General features: G+C 42.3%; 1 protein-coding gene across 1 annotated transcript in view; it reads left to right on the top strand.

The window, feature by feature from the left end:
* Positions 1 to 499: 499 nt before the first annotated feature.
* The window catches only part of QSER1 (glutamine and serine rich 1), a 53330-nt gene continuing 31454 nt past the window's right edge, over positions 500 to 22375 (top strand). Inside the window, exons 1-2 of the mRNA XM_089521263.1 lie at positions 500 to 642; positions 22061 to 22173. Coding sequence (XP_089377389.1) covers positions 548 to 642; positions 22061 to 22173 — 208 coding nt within the window. The 5' untranslated portion in view covers positions 500 to 547. The remainder of the gene's footprint in view (positions 643 to 22060; positions 22174 to 22375) is intronic.

The following is a 22375-nucleotide window of genomic DNA, read 5'->3' as shown; positions in this document are numbered from 1 at the left end:
TCTGGAGAGGCTGGAGAGAAGCCTGAAATGCTGGGCAGGGTCTGGAAAAGCCTCAAGGCCCTTTAGTCCTGCTCAAAATGGCGGACATCTGGGAATTACCGCCCCCCCGGGGGCCAGGCGTTAGAAACAGAGGTGAGGCCTCGGAGGAGGCGGAGGGAGGCCTGGCCCCTCTTGCCCTCCTCCTGCTGCTGCTGCTGCTGCTGCTGCTGCTCGGGGCCTGGCTGGAGCCCCTCCGCCCGGGCCCGCGTGGGAGGAGCCTCCTCCTGGAAGGCCTGGGCCAGCCATGGGTCCCCAGCCAAGGCCTGGGCCTGCCACCGCCGAGGCCCGGGGGGCTCCTCCGCAGCGGAAACGGGAGGGAGGCCGCTACTAGCAGCAGCAACAGCAGCAGCAGCAGTCCTAGTAGTGGCAGCCCTCCTCCTCCTCCTCCTCCTCCTCTCCCTCCTCCTCCTCCTCCTTCTGCTGCTGCTGCTGCTGCTGCGAGCGGGAAGGGTCTCCTCCTCCTCCGCAGCCTCGCCCCCTTCTCCCTTTCCCCCCTTCAGCCCCGAGGATGGAGAGGAGCTTCCCCATGGCTTCGGCCACCGCAGCCGCCGCCTCCTCCGCCTCGCCTCCTTCCCCCGCTTGGGCCTACAGCAGCAAGCCCAGGTAAGCCCCGCAGCGGTGGGGGGCCGCGCTAGGAAAGGCCGGGGATTGAGGCGAGGCCTACTCTGTGTGTCTAGCGTCTCTCTCTCTCTCCCCAAAGTGTTTGGGGCGGGGAAGGGAGGAGGAGGAGGAGGAGGAAGAGGAGGAGAAGGGCGGCAGGAACAATGGGAGCCCGGCCGGGGTTTGCCAGGGGAGAAGCGGGGAGCAGGAGTGCGAGCAGCAGCAGCAGCAGCAGCGCCCCAGGGGCAAGGACCGAGGGGCGCTTTCCCAGCCACGCCGCTGCTTCTCCGCCTCCTTCCTTTATATCCTTCCCTTTATCTCTGCCAGAACTGAGGTGGCTTCCCTTTCCACACACGCACCGCCCCTGGAGAATAGGTCTCTGGCTTGTTGTGGGGGTTTTGTTATATTGTCCTCTGTCGTTTCCTAGACTGGCACCTCCCTCCCAGGAAGCTCTTCGGGCAATCTCTTGTTGTTGTTGTTGTTGTTGTTGTTGTTGTTGTTGTGTTTCCGACTTATGGCGACCCTCTCATGGGGTTTTCATCTCGGCACGTTTTGCTTGGGGCTGCCATTGCCATCCCAGAGGCTGAGAGAGTGTGGCTTGCCCTAAGCCGGCCCTATTGTGGGTTCACCCAGTGGGTCTCCATGGCTTTTCTTGAGCCCTCGTCTCCCAAATGCCCTGGGCTACTGCCACACTTCAGAAACAAAGCAGCATGACACCACTTTGGCTTCCATGTCTCAATGCCATGCAAGTTCAGGGTATGTAGTTGGGCGTGGAGGGGGCCAGACCTCTCTGACAAGGCAGGCTCAATATCTCACAACACTACAGCTCCCAGAATTCCATACCATTGGGCCATCGCAGGTAAAGCGGTGTCAGACTGCGTTAATTGTGCTGTGCAGACGCAGCCCTGGTCCAGGGCTCAGAACATCATATCACACTGGCCCCTTTTCCGTTTCATTTATCTACACTTCTCTGTCCATATTCGCTAGGGTCAGGGACACAAGACCCCGTGAATATGGAAAAACCACAAATAACAAAAACACCGTGTTTTTACCTGAGAGGACACCTCTTTAGGAATCTCTAGGTCCTCCAGGGCAACTCTGTGGTCGACGTCCGACAGACACTGACCATAGAATTGCACTGGAGGAGCTACAAAGGCCTAGTAGAGTATTCTCTATAGGAATCTCTGCAACATTTAGTTAAAGTTGACCATAGAGTTGCACAGGAGGACCTAGATATTCCTAGAGAGAACATATTAATCAAAATATGAATAATCAAATCCACAAATATGGAGGAATGAGTGTGTGTGTATATCTCTCTCTCTATATATATATATATCTGAGTGTGGCTTTTAACTCCTCTAAGAAGCCAGTGCATCTTCAAAAGCTTGCATGGTGTATTTTGTGCATTTTGGTTGGTTGAATAAAGCTATCCCTGTTTCGTGGATTTTGGATGCTAGTGTACTTTAACTAGAGCCAGCGTGGCGTAGTAGTTTTGAGTGTTGGACTACAACTCTGGAGACCACGGTTTGGATCCCAGCTCTGCCACGATGGAAACCCATTGGGTAACCTTGGGCAAGTCACACACACTCTCAGCCTCAGGGGAAGACAGTGGCAAGCCCCCTGGGAACAAATCTTGCCAAGAAAACCCCATGGTAGCCTTAGGGTCACCTTAAGTCAGAAACGACTTGAAGCCACACAACGACAATAATAATCTGGGCAACACCTCTGGATATCTTTTGGGAGAATTAGTGTTTTCTTTTCCTACACTCAAGGTGTTTCTTTTCAACAGCAGTTCAGGTTCAAGAGTTCATGTTTACTCCTTGGGTTGCCAAGCACGGAAGCAAACTTGTTTGGAGGTCCCTGGAAGAAAGAAGGGAAGCTTCTTCATAATAAATAGTAATAGGCTCACCTGTGAGGCATTAAAGAAGGCGTGGTTCTGGAATAAAGAAGAGAGAGGAGTGTGGAGGTTGCAAATGTGGAATTGCCAAGTTACAAATGCTGATAGTCAGGGATGGATAGGTATCGCTGATTCTTAATGATCTCATCTTAAATGACCAGAGACTGTTCTGAGCTCATCTCGTTGCTTCCCATCCTTGCATCATTTGAATTTTATTGTGCCATCCATTGCTTTATAGTGGATTCAGTAGCCTAGTTTTTTAAATGTCTAAATTGAAAATTCAGCTTGAGGAAAAGTATTCAGCTCCCCCACCCCCACCCCCCTCAAGGGTTGGGAAAAATAAAAGAGGCTTTCAAGGAAACAATTTCTTACCTTTAGCAGGAAAGGAAATTCTGCTACCCTGTACATATTAAAATATAGTGACCTATGTTCAGAGAGCCAGCATGGCATAGTGTTTTGAGTGTTGGATCACGACTCTGGAGAGCAGGATTCAATTCCCCATTTGGCCATAAAACCCACTGGGTGACCTTACACAACAAGTCACACCCTCTCAGCCTTAGGTGAAGGCAATGGCAAACCTACTCTGAATAAATCTTGCCAAGAGAAACCATTATAGGGTCACCATAACTCAGAAATGATTTGAAGGCACACAACAACATTATGTTTTTAATATAGTGGTACTTACATATTTAATGAAGAATCAGTTATATTTCCTAGGACTATTGAGAAATTGTGCAAGCTGTTCTGCGTGTGTTTCACAGTGAACCTCGAGTTAAAAGTCAGTATGGAACAAATGTGACATGGAACAAAATATTGCAGTGGATGTATGATCCTGGCTACTTGTAGAGATGATGTTTGCAGTGATGTATTAGATACACTTTGGGCCTGTGAATGGCATATAAAGTCAGTAGGTTTCTTGGGTGCATGGTCTTCCCTTTCTTATAGTTCTGAACTCAACTCCTTTACAGAAAGATTGTGGTATGATTTTACTCGCTTTGTTGTTGGTTGCCCTCGAGTCGGTTCCGATTCATGGCGACCCTGTGGATGAGACATCTCCAAGAATCACTATCCTCCACTGCCCTGCCCAGATCCTGCAAGCCCTTGCCCATAACTCCCCTGATTGAGTCTGTCCATCTGGTTTGTGGTCTTCCTCTCTTTATTCTATCCTCTACCTTTCCTAGCACTATCGTTTTTTCTAGTGACCCATGCCTTTTCATTATGTCACAAAAGTATGATAGGATCACCATTGCTTCCCAGGAGAGTCCTGATCTGATCTGTTCAAGAACCCATTTGTTTGTCTTCTTGGCTGTCCATGATATCCTAAGTACGGGTACTCTTCTCTAGCACCACATTTCAAATGAGTTGATTTTCTGTCTGTCTGTTTCCTTCACTATCCAGCTCTCACATCTGTACATGGTAATTGGGAATACAATGGCCTGAATGCTAGGATGTGGAAAATGCAAAGAGCCCAAGACAAAAAAGCACACTTCATGAGGGGAGAAGCTCATGGGGGAGCAGAAAAGAGATGCAGACACTTGCAAGGTGATACAGTGAGGATTAAGCTACTGTACCTGAAGTAACGCAGAATAGCACAAAGAAAAATAGGAAGCACAGAAGAAGAAAACTTTGGTTTCTTTTACTGATTCTAGTTATACCTTTTAATTTCCCATTGAGAGGGTGCAGTGCAGATGAAAGTGATGGCTGGAGGCTGGACCTTCCTGGAAAAGTGATGGATAGGCATGATTTAACTTCTGGGTGCCAAGAGAAAATATGTTCCTGTCCCTCCTCTGAACACCACCTAACTCTTTTAATCTTGAATATTGTAACCTTTAAAACCTACTTAAAGTTTTTTGTTTTTCTTATGACATCCTAATTAGCCCTGTAAAAATGATAGAAGACAACTTGGTTTTAATATACAGTTCCCCCCCTACAAAGATGGACACCCCCCCCCACGAAAACGGAGGCTTGCACTTATTCAAGCCCCATAGGCTTGAATGTGGTGCACCCCTGTGCACACGGCCTGGGTGCATGCACTATTGTAAATAGTGGAAGTCGCCCCTCCGCACATATTCAGGAACACAGATCTCAGATCTGCGACGTAGGAGGGGTGACTGTACTCCATTTAGATGTTATGGCTTAAGTGCTGTAATTGAAGATTCACAATATGTGTACACAATAGTTGTGTACACAGGAGAAATTTTTACCGACTTTGTACAGCGCTGTGTATAATTACAGCGCTATAGAAATAAAGTTTAATAATAATAATAATAAATTGAAATAGCCAAGCAGTCCTTTGGGCCATGAAAAGGGCAAGGAAGCCTTTCTCATTGGTGGCCTGGTTCTGATCATGTTGCACAACGAGTAGCCAATCCCCTGTCTTGTAAGTCTATAGGGCTGTTCACTGTCAAGGAAAATTTCCCTGCCCTTTCCTAAGTCATAAGAGTGGAAGATTTTTCTTACTGGTGGTGAGTCTCCAAAGATCAGCCAAACAGCCATGGCAATGTAATAATTCTGTCTCTTCAAATCACTCACAAGATGACAGAACTGAAGACAGTAAGGAGATTATCACACTACTCTCTTACAGTGTTGCTATTCCACTTTAACTGCTCTGGCTGCTTCCTGTTGCATTCTGAAGTTTGTAGTTCAGTGAGGCCTAAAGACTGCTCTGGTTGAATATTCTAAATGCCCCTCCATAAACTGCAAATCTCATAATGTATCAGGAGGCAATCATAGCCATAAAAATGGAATAGCAGCGTTTTAAGATTGTAGTGCAGTCTCCCTAGTGTACAGATCTGTTGCCTCATAAAAGCCTAGAACTGAGCAGATTGAGGACTTGCATCTCTTCACTGCATGCATGTAGGCAGAATTGCATAACAGCATGAGAGCAGAACATTTTCCATATGGACTTCTTTCCTTCTCTGGTATGTCAGTTATTTCTGCACACCTTGGATGTTCCCACACGTATACAGAAACCTCATTCTTTTGTTGGTGGTCCTTTTGCTTTCAAATCTGTAAGCACAGAACCACTGATTTTACAGTTCTCCAGAATTTCCTGTGCTGCCAGTATTCTGCAGTTCACTTGGCTGCATCTTTAAAAAACACTCTTTTAATTTATATAGGATATTTATTGTGCTATTAGAGACAATATGTGGGACCTGCAACAAAATATTACAAAGCCCTGTCACTTCCTAATAGAAGTGTTTATGTCTCCGGTGTGAAGTAGCTCTGGTATTTTCCCCTATTTTCACCACAGTTTTCTGTTTTCTCTTTCCTATTGTTTTTGCAATTCACCCTCTGCATTCAGTGGCTACTGAGTATGATCATATCTCACTGAACTGTTTTGGGTTGAGGATGACTTGTTTCCTAGGGATTTAAAAAATGTTTGTTGCCTATTGCAAATTTCAGCATTCTCCTGAGAGTGCCAGTACCTCCCTTGTGCTTATTGGTGAATTGGCTTTTTGTGCTTTTTTAGTAGACTGTGGTTCAGTCAGAGTAAACTGTGATCCAACTAGAGCAGACCTACTGAATACTTACCAGGCTTTAATGGATCAATTGGATCTACTTCTGTGGGAGCTAACAGAGGGAATGGGACTCATGTGCCCCCCCCCCCCATGATGTGGGAAGTTCCAGCAATCCTAGTGATAAGTGATGAGAAATGCTGGGAGCCCCAACAGCATGTGGATGGTTGCATGATTCCTGCCCCTGATTTAAATCAGCTGTTCTAGGTGGGTTTCTCTAATTTTATTTTTAAAATGGACTGTCAAGAAAATGGCATCAGGTGTTGGAGAAGTATCATATTCTTTAGAGAGCCAGTGTAGCGTAGTGGCTTCATCTGAGTAAACGTTGAGATTCTAGTCAGCTCAAGAAAAGAGATGCTGTTTACTCCCTATTCATCTGGAATATAGTACAGTATAGTATAGAACCACTAGCTGTACCTTGAGATAACAGACCATTTTAGTAGCCTTATGTTGTCCTTTGAATTGCAATATTTGTGTGTAATAAAAACATATGAATCCTACTAGCTGCATAAAGTTTGATGTTTGTACTGGTATTAAAATTCATTCCACTATAGCACTATATCTGAAGAAGAAGATTGGTCTTCAGATACTAATGCCAAATAAAGTTAATTAATCTTTCAGGGGCCACATGATTGTTGCAGTTCCAGAATGGATATGGGAGTCACACAAGCATTTTTCCTCTGCCTAAGCGTAGCAGATCCAGTGCCCTGCTGGGGTTACTTGCATGTTGGCATAGGCAGGAAAGGCTGACATCTGCTTTTAAGCACAAGAATTAGTACAGGCCATTTGACTTCCTGTTTTGGGGAAAGGGGGAGACATTTTAGTATTGTGGATATTTACAGACAGAGTTCTATACTACTTGTCAATCATAAATCTAAGCCCCTCTAACTACCACAGTGCATATTTCCGTTCTTGCTGTATGGTTTGGAGTTATAAGATAAGCAACTGTTCAATTTTTGCCTTTGCTTCCAGTTACTTATGCTCTGCAGATGTAGATGTGTGGGAAAGAAATTCATGGTTTTCTGTACCAGAATTTTGAAATCTAGTATCCAGAAGACCAAGACTGGCTTGTGGGAGTTTATAGCTAAGAGAGACTATGCATGATGACATTTCAAATGCTGTTTCTTCATTTCTTTGTATGATCTTGTTAGTGGCAATGGAGCCAAGTCAGTTACCACTACAGATGTTTCTTGACCAGTGAATACATCAGTATTTTCTTTTTCTTTTTGATATAACATACACAAAAGCTGAATATTTAGCATGCAAAAATCAGTTTTTCTGTTTTCTGATTTACTTCCTAGTATGTTTACAAGAAAATTGAAATAGCAGAGAGAGAATAATTGAAACTGTAAACATTTAAAATGTTGTGTTTCCTCTGTGTCGTCTGTTTAATACAGAAAAATCACACAAGTTGTAGGAATACATTTTGATATACTTCCCCTTATCTCTGGGGAACATATACAGTCGCCCCTTCAAGTCTGCAGACTTGAAATGTGCAGACTTGTAAATCCGCAGAGGAGCGACCGCTATTAATCTTAATGAGGTGCGCGCCCCACATGCACACGCCCCATTCAGGCCTATGGGCTTGAATATGTGCAGGATTTTGAACTTGAGCAGGGGAGGCAGAATGGATCCCCCACGAGTTCAAAGGGGCAACTATATTCTAGTGAGAGTGAGATTGATTCAAGTGAAAAAGTAGGTTAGAAAGGCATAGCTTATAGATTTTAGATAATAGTTTAACATGATTGTTGTTGTTGTTAGCTGCCTTCTGGACTCATAGGGATCCTGTATAGGAAACATCTCAAAATCCTCCTATCTTCCACTGTTCTGCTTAGGTCTTGTAGATTGAGTCTAGACATCCAATATGCCATCTTCCTCTTTTCCTACTACCTTCTACCTGCCCTTGCGTTATTGTCTTTTCTAGTGAGTCTTGTTTTCTTATGATGTGGCTCAAGTATGACAGCCCGAGTGTAATCACCTTGGTTTCTAGGGAGAGTTTAGTCTTCATCTGTTGATATCCTTCCCTTTTCCCAAGGAAATCAGTTAACATGGGCTGAAACAGACAGATCACCGTTTGTGCTTGGACAGTAGCAAGCACGCATGCCCAGTCCCAACCCGGGCTGCCAGAAGGAGCAAACTCTATCTGCTCCTTCTTGCCCTGGTTCTTCTGTGATGGTGTGGCATCAGCATGGCTTCTGGCCATGTTTGGGGCATGCGTCGTCTAAACACCGTGCTCCCAATGCTGCCCGAAGCTGGCACTTTGGGCCTGTCTGTTTTGGGCCATACATAGAGTTTCCCTCCTTTTATTCTCACAATCATCCTGGGAGGAGGAGGAGGAGGAGAAGGAGCCTAAAACATAGCAACTGGCTCCAGGTAAGTGAGTTTAAAGGCTGAATGGTTATTCAGACATAGGCCTAATTAGTAGAACTTTGACACTCTACTTTCTCAACTCTGACACTCCATTCCACTCGCTCTTGCTTTTTATCAGGTTTTTCATTTTTTCAAAGGGCACCATAAATGGGTTCAGCTCTCGAAGTGACAGTTCTTTTTAACAGGCAAGATAATATGCTGTAATCTAAGGTGAAAGTTACCTGCCTGAACTCAGAAGTGGTCAGGGACTAAAGTTGTAAGGAAATATGGGGGTGAGAAAATCAGGAGAGTATACCAGCTTTGTGAAATGTGATCAACATGCAGATATTGTCATTTAATGCCAGTATACAGCCCTGAACATGTGTGTATACAAATACAATCAGCCCTCCACATTTGCTGAGGTTAGGTCACAGGACCCCCACGAAAGTGTAAAAACCACTAGCCCTCCCAACCATATTTAAAACACACACACACAATCTGGAGTGGAATGCCTTCAAGGTGGCAGGGTTCCTTTGCAAGGCAGAAGTGGGTGGCTGGTGGGGTTTGCCTCAGTGGCTGCCCTATACCATTTTTAATAGGAACTTACAAACCTCACAACATGTTTGCTGTCTTTCAGTTGCACAAAGCTTGCAGTCCCTATTAAAAATTGCATCAGACAGCAGAGGCAACACCAAATAATCAGTGAATCATGAAGTCCATATGGATACCAAAATCCATAGATGCTCAATTCCCATTAAATACAGTAGCATAGTAAAATGGTGTCACTTATATAAACAGCAAAATCAAAGTTTACTTTTTGGAATGTATGTCTTTTTTAATATTTTCAAGACATGGATGGTTGAATCCATGGATAAAGAGTCTGTGGATATGGAAGGCTGACTGTATATGGATTCTTGCTTTCTGTACAGAATCAATTATGTTGTTGGCCTGATGTGTTTTTTGCAAACTTAAATACTGTCCCTTTTTGCAAGGCGAGAAACCATTTGTCTTGTATCAGAATTAAGCTTGGCAGTGTCATTGTTTCCATAGTATGTGTGGAATATTCTATAATGATAGGTGGGAACTCAAAATTGTACTTGGGCAGAATTCTAAAGTGCCAAGAGTATCCAAATGAAAATTGACACTGAATGATTCTTTTTCTACTTGCTGTAAGTTTTCCTTTAGAAAGAGTATTGTGTATTTGTTGTGGAATCCTGTTCTTCAGCCTGTTAAAATTGTTCCAAATTCACAAGCAGGCATTTGTCCAAATTTAAAATGCTAATCTGTCATGATAGTGCATCTTTACTTGAAAAATGTGGAGAATATACAGATCATTGGATGCATAACTGCCTGATTTTTATAAAGATATTTTTGTGTTGTTTCTTGCCCTATTACTTGATACTGCCTTTTAATGTACTGTAGCCAAAAGTGGCATTTAATGACTACATCATAGGGATTAGTTATTCTGGATTTTCCTTTCAGCTTTTTCATTGATTTATATGACTTTTCTGCCAGTTAGGTACAACTAAGCTTTTCAGACATGCAATTTCTATAATTGTGTTGAATGCCCTCCTTGCACTGCAGAAACACTTGTGAAGATCACCTTATTTGGTTATTTGTAGTACACTGTAATCTGAATTTTATGCATTGTCATCATTTATGCTGTACCCCGCTTTGATCATTTTTTTGGAAAAGCGGGCTATAAATAAACATTATTATTATTATTATTATTATTATTATTATTATTATTATTATTATATAGTTGTAGATAGAAAGCAGTGAGTACTTAAGTTGTCTAAAAGGCACTATGGCCCATAAGCTATTTTGGGGAGGAAACTGAAATCTGCTCTTCTTGGTTACTTAACACAGGACCAGCTGAAGACTACAGTATGTGTGCAGACTTTTGACAGTTTCATCACTTCTCATTGGGCAAGATTATGTAAAATACAGGTTGATGTGGGTGTAGAGAAAGGAAAAACATGATGTTGAAGTCATGACATCTGAATTGTCTGTCATCAAGGGAACTAATAGTGCCACTCTATTCTGCTTTGGTCAGACCTCACCTGGAATACTGTGTCCAGTGCTGGGCACCAATTCAAAGAGAATGTTGACAAGCTGGAGTGTGTCCAGAGAAGGGAAACCAAAATGGTGAAAAGTCTGGTAACCATGCCTTATGAGGAGACACTTAGGAAGCTGGGTATGTTTATCCTGGAGAAGAGATGATTAAGAGGTGATATGAGAGCCCTGTTTAAGTATTTGAAGATGGAGCAAGCTTGTTTTCTGCTGCTCCAGGGAATAGGACACAGAATAATGGATTCAAACTACAGTATTGGAAAAGATATTCCACCTGACCATTGGGAGGAACTTCCTGACAGTAAGAGTGAGTGGTGGAGTCTCCTTTGGAGGTCTTTAAACAAAGGCTGGATGGACATCTGTCAGGGATGCTTTGATATTGTGTCACGGCATAGCAGGGGGTTGGACTGGATGGCCCTTGTGGTCTCTTTCAACTATGGCCTAAAACAGATAGTCCAAAAGGAGTGGCTTCAAGCTGCTTTGGGGGCATGGCATTCATCTGACACATGCCACTAGAGCGGCTGGGAGCTACTCTGAGGCCGCTAGTGGTAACCTGAAACCACCGGAAAAAGGAGTGGAGGAAAAATGCTCCTGCTGGCGTCCGGTTTTGGGAACATGACAGTGACCTGCTTTGAGAGCAAGGTGTGCAGTTGCTGTGGTTCCTGAGCACAGCGGCCATAGGCCGCTCCTTCATGCCCATCTAATTTGCCCCCATAGGCCTGAACAGACAGGCCAAAATAAAGCTGCTTTGGGCCACTTTGGAGGTATGCTGTTTAAATGATGCATGTGTCCTAAGAGGCCAGAAGCCACGCCAAAGCCACATTCTAGTCCTAAGGACTGGATTACAGCTTTGGCACGTTTCTGGCCTCTTAAGATGCATGTTTCATTTAAATAGCATACCTCCAAAGTGACCTAATGCAGCTTTATTTTGGCCTGTCTGCTCAGGCCCATCGATTCCTTTAAGTTGAAATGGGAGAGGAGAGGTCTGCAGACATAAATTCCGCTAAGCCTCTTAGCAGATGATGTGATGTTTTCACCTGGAGTAACCCCTGAAATTGAGGGAGCAACGAAAGAAGAAAAAGATGTAGTGCTACAAATTTATTTCTGCCTCCATCCCATCCTTTATTGGTAGGAGAGCTGAAAATGAGCAGTCTGCTTATTAATAGAATGGATGCTGTATAAGGATTTTAGATGCTGTATTTTAAAAATTCGATAGAAGCCAGATTGAGTAACTTTCAGGATCTGGTTTCGTGTTTGTGAAACAGTCTTCCTTTGGACCTTTGGCTTGAAGAATATCTTACTCGCCTTCGCAAAAGGTTGAAGACCTTCCTCTTCAATTTGCCAGATTGCTGAGTTGCTGAGTATGCTAAGGTTGCCAAGATGGGCATTGACTGATAATGAGTTTTTAGTATATTAGCATGTTATTGTAGCTTTTTAATTGTCTGGTTCTATTGACTGATTTTTCTTATATATATTTTAACTAATTGTTATTATTGTTGTTACCGGTACTTTGTCTAGTAGTAGCAGGAGGTGAACCTCAGGGCATCAATACCTGGTGGCTTCTGGTGGCATAAAATCCTCTTCCTTCAGTATAGGTTTCTGCTGCTAAATAGTTAAATACTGTATAAGTTATTGCATTAGTATGAATAGGAATTCCACTTCATTGGAGACAATCTGGATAACCACTTAGTTTATCTTCAATCAGATTTAAATGCTCTAAGTGTACTAGATCTCCAATGCCAGTGTAGTTTTAATGCTGCAGCCAGACCTCTCCCATCTTACAAGAAGTTGGTGGAGTTTTCTTCCATCAAGCTTTTGAAAGGGAACAGCACCTAACAAATGGGCCACCTTCAGGCATCCAGGTTATATACAGTATCTTGCTATCAGCACCATCATTAGAGGAAGAAACTCTAATTATGTTTTTCTCCATTATTCAATCCAAAATGTATCTACTCAGAGACCAGTTCTACAGAGTAGGTTTAGGCTAGAATCCTATTGGTGAACTAAGCTAACATGACACACTGTTATGCTGGCATAGTGCACACTTTGCAGGACTACACAGCAAAAAAGGGCATAGAAAGTGTGTCCTGCTGTATGGCATGCAAGTCCCCAAGTGGCCTGTTTCTTCAGTGGCTCCCTATGACTTCTTGAAGCTAAAGGCACTGTGGGAAAGCTGCCTTGCAAAATTGCCTCTGCAGGACCTTTCCCCTCCTGCCACTACTGCTGCACCTGCTGTCTACACTGGTGTAGTTTCACTGCCCAAGAGGGTCTTAATCGAAGTATGCTTTGGGTCGGACCAGTAGTTAAAGATTAAATTCAGCTTTAGATTACAGTGCTCAGTTCTTTGTATCTGATGGTGTTTGGCTCCTGGACCTCTTGTGGATACCAAAATCCGTGGATGCTCAAGTCTCATTATGTACAATGGCATAGTAAAATGATGTCTCATGTAAAAAATGGCAAAGATCAAGGCTTGCTTTTTGAAATTTATATGTGTTTAAAATATTTTCAAGCCATGGATGCTTGAATCCATGGATAAAAAAAATCTGTCGATATGAAGGGCTGACTGTATTATCATTATCATCATTATTTATACCCTGCCTTTCTTTCAATAATGAGACTCAAGGTGGCTAACAGAATATTTAAACAATACAGATTAAAAAAGCAAAGTGTAAATATAAAACTTATTTTAAAACACTTAATAAAATATGAAAAACTATAAGCATTAAAAATATTAATATTCATTAAAAAGCTACATCCAAACCTTAAAAACAGCACAACGCAGCATTAAAAGCCCACCACAGTCAGTTTCTAAAAGCCTTTTGGTATAAAAAATGTTTTAACAATCTAGCTACTGTTCTTTGGGGTAACTGAAGTTTCTGACCACTTTTCAAAGGCAGCCCCACATAGAGCGCATTATAGTAATCCAACCGGAAGGTAAATAAGGCATATGTTAATGTTGCTACATCTGACTTCTCCAGGAACAGGCATAATTAGTGCACTAGTTTAACTGTGCAAATGCACTCCTAATTCTGACTGAGACCTGGACCTCCAGGGTCAGGACTTAATCCAGGAGTACCCCAGAGTGCGAGCCTTCATTTTCAGGAGGACTGTAACCCCATACAGTAAATAGTTAAGAGTCAGAGTTGGGAGAGTAGTGTAGGAATTGGGTTCTGCTTTAAAGTTAAATGGTATGGAACTATACAGTACTTGCTATTGCTATTGTGTATCAGTTCAGTCCAACCAGTTCATTCATTCTGAAAAGTTACTGTTTGGAGTTGAGTTCTATTCTCAAGACCTCACAGCAGCAAAATTTAGCCTCATTTTTTAATTGCCTGCTGTTTCATCCTTTGTCATTTGATTTTTATCGTCCTTAGCCCAGTAAAGAGTTCTGGAGAACTCCAGAGTTCATATGGTCTTTTGTAACATTTTGGTGGTTGTTACAAAGTGATGACAGATCTTTTATGGAGCAACACACCTACCTTTGTATTTAGTATTTTCGGTTGTTGCTGCTAAAGAGGGAAGAAATAAATGAAACAAAGATAGCAAGTGGAATAAATTGTGAGGAGCTTCAGCACCAAACAAGAAAGTTACTTCCTTCTGATGGAGAATTAGCTAATGCTTCCAAACAAGGTTTTTGCAACTCCTTGAGACCCTAGATACATGGCACAAACTCTGTCTTCCTCACAGGCACAAATTGCTTTAATAATGCAGGAGAGAGGGAAGGGTTGATGATATTGAGACCAGTATGAGGAAAAGATGACAGATATTCCTGAACTGTCTTTCCAGTTGCATTCAGCAATCCACTTGAAGAAAAAGGAGAAGGCTCGCACAACAGAACTGTTGTTCTCATTGCCTTTAGAAGCACTGTAGAATTTTAGTGGGCTTAAAACAGGCAAGTTAGTACTTGCTTTCTAGTATTAAAATACTTAAGATTCTTATTTCCCATATGTTACTGAAAAGCAGTGTTGTTTAAAGAGCAAGCCAGAGAATTTAAGAATAAGAAAGGTGCAATAACGTGAAGACTGAGTGCCCATTTTGAATAATTCTCTTTAAAGTATAGCCAATCTATATATACTCAGCGTATTTTCATTTATCTGGATACACATATATATTTCTAACAAGGAAAGTTTTAAAGATATCCACACTATCTGCTTAAGAAGGATACTCTCACTCTTGAAGAGACACATTTCTTTTTATTTGTTTATGTAAAATATGACTATCCTGTTTTCAGCCTCATGATTCTTACAGTGCCTAACATTTCAGAGATAATAATAAATAACATGTATTTGTAAGATTATTTATATGATTGAAATGTTTTACATTACACTTCAGCTGAGAAGGCTCCCAAATAGTAGATGAAAGCAAGACCGTCCCTGCCCAGAGACACGCAATCTAGTAAGGCAAGAAACACAAAAGAAAAGGGGAAGAAAGGTAGGTGATACCAATTCTTAATGTCAACAGATTTCAGAAAGAGGAGGCACTCAGTGCAGCTGGTCTTCAGTAGAACTGCAGCCATATGAAATGGCCTTCTCTGCTGAGGATGGGAAGGTACTATGGAGTTTTTCTTTTAGCAGAGCTGGTAGAGTGGCTCCATTGCCATCTCTTTCTATTGCAGTTGTAATTTTTTCCCCAACAGAAATACTGATTTCAAACCATTGTCTTCCCAGAAATGCATCCTGAAATCCTGAAATATTTTCTCATGATTTAAAACTAGTTTTTGTACCATTTTGAGTACTTCATGAGAACAGTTGTGAATGATGAAAGCTTGTTGATGTTACGCTCTCATCTGCATGGTAATCTAGGAGCCGTAGATGTTTAGATCAGGTCAGTTCATACTGAAATTCCCAAAGATCAAATTTTCCAAACATCTATAAATATAATATGTGATGATGTTACATCTCCTAGACACAGAGCTGCAATAACTACACTTGTATCTGAATCCCACATGGGAAATTTATGAGCTTCCTGTTATTTTTTAAATGGAATCAAGGTCACAACAGACATTTCTACTAAAATATGCACTTCTGAAAGAAGTGGTAGCAAATCACTAAATAAAAATACTGTTAAAAATAAAACTTTAAAAGTTCACAATTATTGTGCTGCCATTCCAGTTACTCTCTCGTCCCTGTGATGAAAGTTTCCTTATCCCACCATTTCTGTTTCCCTTCCTGGAAATTCAACATACTTCTCTTTCCTCAAAGATGATCTTGTTAGTGTTCCACAGATTTTTATACTTCTGGTGGGTTTTCAGTATCTAAGATAATTGAACATGTTCTCTCTCTGTCACCTATCAGTTACTGCATTTACTGCTGTGGGCTGCTGTTAGTTCACCACAACACAGCAAGGACAATTATTAGCAGTTGGCAATATTTTTTTAAATGTTAAAAATATAAATTAGTACCAAAGGTTTCAATGCAGTGCAAGGAAATATGGAAATAATTTTTAAAATTCTAATGGTTAAAATAAACATTAATGATAATGTAGCCAATGAATGTTTGGGTGAGGCAAGAGAGAATAAAAGCTAAAAGAAAGCAAATAGTACTGTTTATTAAAATAAAAATGCAACTGACTTCATTTGTTCATTCAGCCTGCTATGGATGAGCAGTCCCCTACTGGTTGCCAAACAGGAATAATGGCTCTAAGCCATAAACCATTGATTGGTTCCGAAGTACCTTAGGAAGGTGAAAGGTGCTTGTTCAAGGCAGTTCTACATAATTCGTTTGATTTTCTTGTTGTGGGGCTAAACTACATGGAGCTGAAAATGCAGTAATGTCTCCCTTTGTTGACATGTGACATCCAGTAACCTTTAAGTCCTGCCTATATGTCCTCTTGCCCTTGGGGCTTAAAGTTGAGGTAAAAAAAAATCATGTTTTATTATGATTCTTTAACTGGGTTATTTCGCTCATTTTACATATGGTTCATGTCTGCTTTAGTTTCAGTTTTTATCTTTCACTGGGTACAGGCAAGGGGACATGTTTTGGGTCATTTATTATTTTTTGTTAATTTTTGTGTGGAAATCACCTTTTTAAAAATTCTAGCCCAGGATCATGCAGATGTATACATCAACACATTTCTCCCCACCTGCTACAGTTTCAAAACAGTGTTTCCTACAAAGAAAAAATGTGGACAGTCATTCCTCCCACCCCTTCCACCTCCTCTTGCAGGCAGTAATAACCAGGCAAAGGAGGAGAAAGTATATGCCAACTGCACCCCTTCCTAGAATTGTGGACCTAAAGGTGGTAGTGCACGCACTGGGAAACTCAAGGCTGGACTTCTGCAATGCACTAGACATTGGGATACTTTTGTACCAAGTTGAAAACCCCGACTGGTTCAGAATATGGCAGCTAGATTGATTACAGGTACATCCACACAGCACACTGATCTTAAAAGCACTCTGCTGGTTGCGAATTAGTTTCCATGCAAAGTACAAAGTCTTGGTTATTACCTTTAAAGCCCTACATGGTTTGGGTCCAGGTTACCTACAGGATCACCTTCTCCCATACAATCTGTCCTATATACTCAGGTCCTCTGGGAAATGCTTGCTCCAACCAGCCAGGACTAGACTACCCTCACTCCCATTTCACTGCTCCCCTTCATTCATCTAATCAGACAGGGCATAGCTTCTTGAGACATCGTTAAGATCAGATTTATAGATTAGTGGACCCTGAGAAAGCCAGAATTCACAAACTAGTGACAAGCACTGGTTTGAAGCTGGCTTTCAAGTCATGTTTTCTTAACCACACTTCACCATAATCTGTGATTCAGATTGCATAAGAAGCTTTCCCCTTCTGAGTATCTGACTTTCACAGAGCGAATGAGGGAATTGGGAGTGAATGAGGCTATGTGCACCTCCATTCTACTCATTCGTATCTTGTTTTATCAGATACAATAACTTGGAAATATGGCTATTGTAAGAGAAATTACTTGTGTGATTAGGAAAAAATACTATAATAAATAAGATACTGTATTTTCTGGCGTATAAGACTACTTTTTAACCCAGGAAAATAATCTCAAAAGTCGGAAGTCGTTTTATAGGGCGGATGCTGAAACTTCTGAGCTGGACTGGAGAATCTGTGGTTGCCACATATGGTGGGGGGACCTAAAAAACTGCCACGGCCGCTTCCCTGCCATATGTGGAGACCATATGAAAGCAGCAAGGGCGGCGCTGTACAAGTATGGTAGAAGAAAATCCACTCACCAGGATTTTTGGAAAGAAGTGACTTAACGTGATCCTGATGATGAGGTGCGAGAGCGCCTCACCAGGAAGGTGTAAGTGAAGGGCGGAACAAGCTGCAGGCGTCCGGGACGCCCGGGGTATGGAAAAAAGAGCCGTGCTTGCGCTATCTCTCTGATAGTCTTGGAGATAGGGAGGGCTGGGCAGGCAGGGACAGCTGACGAATCCAAGCAGGTTTTGTGTACAACATATTTTCCTGCTAAGCACCTGCATGTCATAAGCATTTGAATTAAAATTACCATATTGAAATCAAATCTGAAGTGTTGTTTCTTTAAAAATTGTATTTGGTGTGCATTGGAAGAGGGGCAGTCTTATACGACGAGTATATCCCAAATTCTATATTTTAACTGGAAAAGCTGGGGATCGTCTTATACGCCCAGTCGTTTTATATGCCAGAAAATACGGGTATGTTTCAAGACCTTTGGAAGTCAGGGGTGAAATGCCAGCCATTTGACTGACACTGTTTAACCATCAGCACCAGAACAGTGGTAAATGGAAGAACATGAGCAAAATTTTAAAGATGAGTAATCCTTGCCTGAGAGCCAGCATGGCATAGTAGTTTAAGTGTTGGGCTGTGACTCTGGAGACAAGGGTTCGAATCCTAGCTCGGCCACACAAACCCACTGGGCGATCTTGGGCAAGTCACACTCTCCCAGCCCTAGGGGAGAGTAATGGCAAACTTCCTCTGAACAAATCTTGCCAAGAAAACTCCATGATAGAGTCACCTTACAACAATCCTTGCCTAAGAAAACCCAGAGAAAGCTATGGGGTTGCCATAAGTCGATAGACAACTTGAAGGCAGTCTCACACTAGTACTAGCCAGCATAATCCCAAAACAGACAGACCAAATAGATCATCAGGAGGCTGTGCTGGCGCCTTTTGTGCTGGGACCGCAGCAACCCCACACGTCCTTGCCCCATTTAGGCTGCCAGAAGGAGCAGATTCTCTCCACTCCTTCTTGACTGAGTCCTTGAAGGATGATGCAGGCTTGATGCGGCTTCCAGCTGCGTTCGGGGCATGTGTCATCTGAATACTATGCCCCAAACACGGCTGGAATCCACATCATTTGGTCTGTGTATTTTAGGCCATAGAAGTGAGGAATGCTGAGAGATGTAGTCCCGGCAACATCTGGAGGGCTACACGATTTCCACTACTAGTCTTAGGCAATGGTCATAAATTCTGTATTAATGTCAAAATCCAGAAGATGATACCTATCTTGCTATGCTCATCTTTCTGTTCCATTTAATGGGTTTCTTTTACCACAGTGGCATATCAAGGAAAGCAGTTATTCATTTTGAATGACAGCTGTGCACGAATTGTAATACAGTGGGCTCTCGGTATCTGCGAGGGATCCATTTTGGACCCCTCCCCCCGGTGGATACCAGAATCTGTGGATGCTCAACTCACATTGTCCTTAACAGCAGCGCAACCATTGCGGACAATGGAACTGGAGTTCCCCCTCCATCCCTCCTTCCTTCCCTTCTCCCCTTCTTCCTTCCTTCCTCCAAAGCTTCTGCCCCAGCTTGGATTTGGGGGGAGAATCTGTCACCCATTCAGTTGGGGCCATGGCCAAGGCTTGAGTCTCAGAGCCCCTGTCCTTAGGCCCAGCACCTGGGACGGAGCATCTGGGCTCTGAGACCCAAGTCTTGGCCCTGACCCCAGCTCTCCAGCCAGCGGGTTCCGAGGGGGCTGGGGCTGGGGCTTGGTTTTCAGAGCCCAAAGGCTCCATCCCAGGTGCTGGGCCTGGGGTCAGGGGCTCTGAGACTCAAGCCTTGGCCCCAGCCCCAGCTGACTGGGCAGCAGATTTTCCCCACAATCCAATCCAACCCGGGGCAGAAGCTTCAGAGGAAGGAAGGAAGGAAGGAAGGAAGGAAGGAAGGAAGGTGGGTGAGGGACTTTTGTCCCCAATTGCGGAGTGGCTGTGTGCACACTGCCATTGGGGACAATGAGGTCTTGCCATACGTGGATGCTCAAATCCACAGATGGCAAGTGTGCAGATAAGGAGGGCCCACTGTATGTTTTTAATAAAACATAAGAGTTTTTCTTAACATTGTTTGAAAATACACCATAGTAATACAAATTGGAATATAACATTTTAAATTTTTCACTATTATGCTACAGATTACTTTCTGGAATTCTAATTCCTGGAATTCAATCTTTTTAAAAGATTGAAATAACTATGTCTCATATGATGACTTGAGGGGAAACCCTGGGGAAATTGGGTGAATGGGTATATCTTAAGGATTTTGGATTTTTCCCCCTGAGAAAATTGAAAAAATTGGGAAATAAATTGTTTAGAATATGGAATAAAAAGCCAAAGTGTTTGTATAGTTCTGCCTGTTCTATGCTCCCTGCCTTCCGACTACTAGAAATATATGAATTCATGTTGAAAAGGAACTTTTAAATGTAGAAAAATGCTGATTAGTTTAGATAATTTGTCTAGAATTCTGTCAGGCATATTCCTCCTACAACTTGATAGCAAGAACTTTTCATGACACAATCCCTCATGACTTTAACTTTTCAATTGCCTGAGGTGCCCTCATCCTCTGTTTGCAGCATGTGAAAGAACTGTATATGTTTGGAAAGACAATACAATGTCAAGAAGTAAATTGATTTATGCAAGTGAAACGTTTGCCAAAATCTAGGCAAATTATCAGGTTTTGCTCATCCACGCGGTTGATAAAAGCGAGGGATCACAAAAGCAAAAACTATTGAGAATAATACCCTAGAAAATTAGATTGACTAATCAATTCCATGATGCAAAATTAGTATTTTGTGAGTCTGATGAGGGCAAAGGGTAATTGTAATTATAACATAATTAAAAGAAACTAATCTTCCTCCCTCCCTTCCCTCTTTCCTCCGTGTTGTCAGATCTTGACTCATGATGACTCTGTGGATGAGACATCTCCTTTCCTTATACTGTCAAGCTTTCCTCCCTTGTGGCTTCAAAATATTTTAAAATCGTTCATCTCTTGTTGGCAGAAGACAGTGACTTGAGATAGTTTTGTAGAAACATGTGCTCCAGGAGAAGATATAAAGGAATCCTGTAGCACTTTTGAGAATGAGAAAAATAAATTCCTAAGCTTTGAACTGCAGTCCACTTCAACAGATATATAATCGACTATCTGATGAAGTGGACTATAGGCCATAAAAGCTTGTGCTAGAGTCTTTAATGGTGCTACAGGATTCCTTTATATCTTTTGAGGCTGAAAAAGACTACCGTTATTGCTTTCAGAAGGGCAGGCATGCCGTGCGGGGGGGGGGGGGGGGAGTCATGCAGCCCCCCCCCCCCCAGCATAGTCTTAGGATGACAGCCTCATGTTTACACTCCCCTATCTCAGGTTTCCATCCAGTAAGGCCAAACACCTATAACAGAGAATGCATTAAACTGATGTTATATTACAACTTTCTTAAACCTGGTGCCCCACCAATGGCTTGGACTGCAATTCCCAACATCGTCACCCAGCCTTATTTGAGCAGAGATCAACAATTTTGCTTCTTATTGCTAGATTTCACCGCTGTGTAGCAAGCCCGAGGAGCCTCAAAGTCCTACCAAGGAAAAAAAGAACAAATGCAATACTTTGCCTCTCCCAGAAATGGAAAGGAAAATGGAGATTTGCTCCTTAGCTATGTTTCCAAAGTACTCCTCATAGCATGAACATCCCCCCCCCCAAAAGAACACACCCCCCCTAAATCCCTGGACAATCAGTTGTTCCTGATCTGGAGATGAAGTGCAAGGTCAGAAATAAGACCATCACTTTGGGTGGTAAAGTGTATCCAAAATTAATGGTTTCCTTAAATATCTAGCTTCTTAAATACATTTTAAGCTTCCTTTTCATTCCATCTCTTCAAGTATGTGGAGCAACAGAATTACAAACTAGAATAATGACTTACAAATATACCACTGTTTGCTGCAGGACAGCTGTTGTCAAACCTGTTCAGCCACTCTTTAACATAAGTAAGGGAAACAAATCTCTGCTTTTGTTTGTGTTTCAAAGACTGTTCTGTTTTTTGTAAACTAAATCATGACTGGTGTATTGATGTGAAAGGATCTTATGTTACAATAATTTTTCTTGCACAAATCAGTCATTGATGAGCCACTAAGCTTCATATTTTTCTGATATTATTTTCCTCTATCATTTTAATAGGTTGTCAGTCTTTGTGTGTTTATTACTTACCTTGGCATTCGCCTTACCCTTCAATGAGATCAATCCATACAGAACCCTCCTACTTTACTTTTCCTCACTTTATTCTCAGAACTGTTCTCATCTATATTTCCTTTCTCACCCTCCTTGTACACATTACTATGTCTGATTTTACTTTTTATGTTTTCTTTTTTTTCATCTGCAGTTTAAGCTTTGGAGGAGGACATCCATCACACTCAGAAGCAGATCTTCTTCACAGACAAACATATGTAGCTTCTCATCAGCTACCTACATACGCTACTACACCCCACCCTGCAGGTAATAAATAATACACTCTGAAACATCAGTTTTGATTAGTACTTCCATCACTTTGATCCAAAACACACTGTAGAACTAATCCACGTTGTGACCATTTTAATTGCCTTGGCTCAGTGCTAGGGAATCATGGGAAGTATAGTTCCTTGTGGCACCACATCTCTCTTGACAGAGAAGGCTAAATATATTACAAAACTACAGTTTT

This window comes from Sceloporus occidentalis, unplaced genomic scaffold (assembly GCF_023333645.1).
Source record: "Sceloporus occidentalis isolate IW3139 unplaced genomic scaffold, rSceOcc1.0.p SCAF_4, whole genome shotgun sequence".
In the NCBI taxonomy this organism is placed as follows: Eukaryota; Metazoa; Chordata; class Lepidosauria; order Squamata; family Phrynosomatidae; genus Sceloporus; species Sceloporus occidentalis.
Note: the sequence above shows the minus strand (reverse complement) of the source record. Positions and strands in the feature narration are given on the sequence as shown.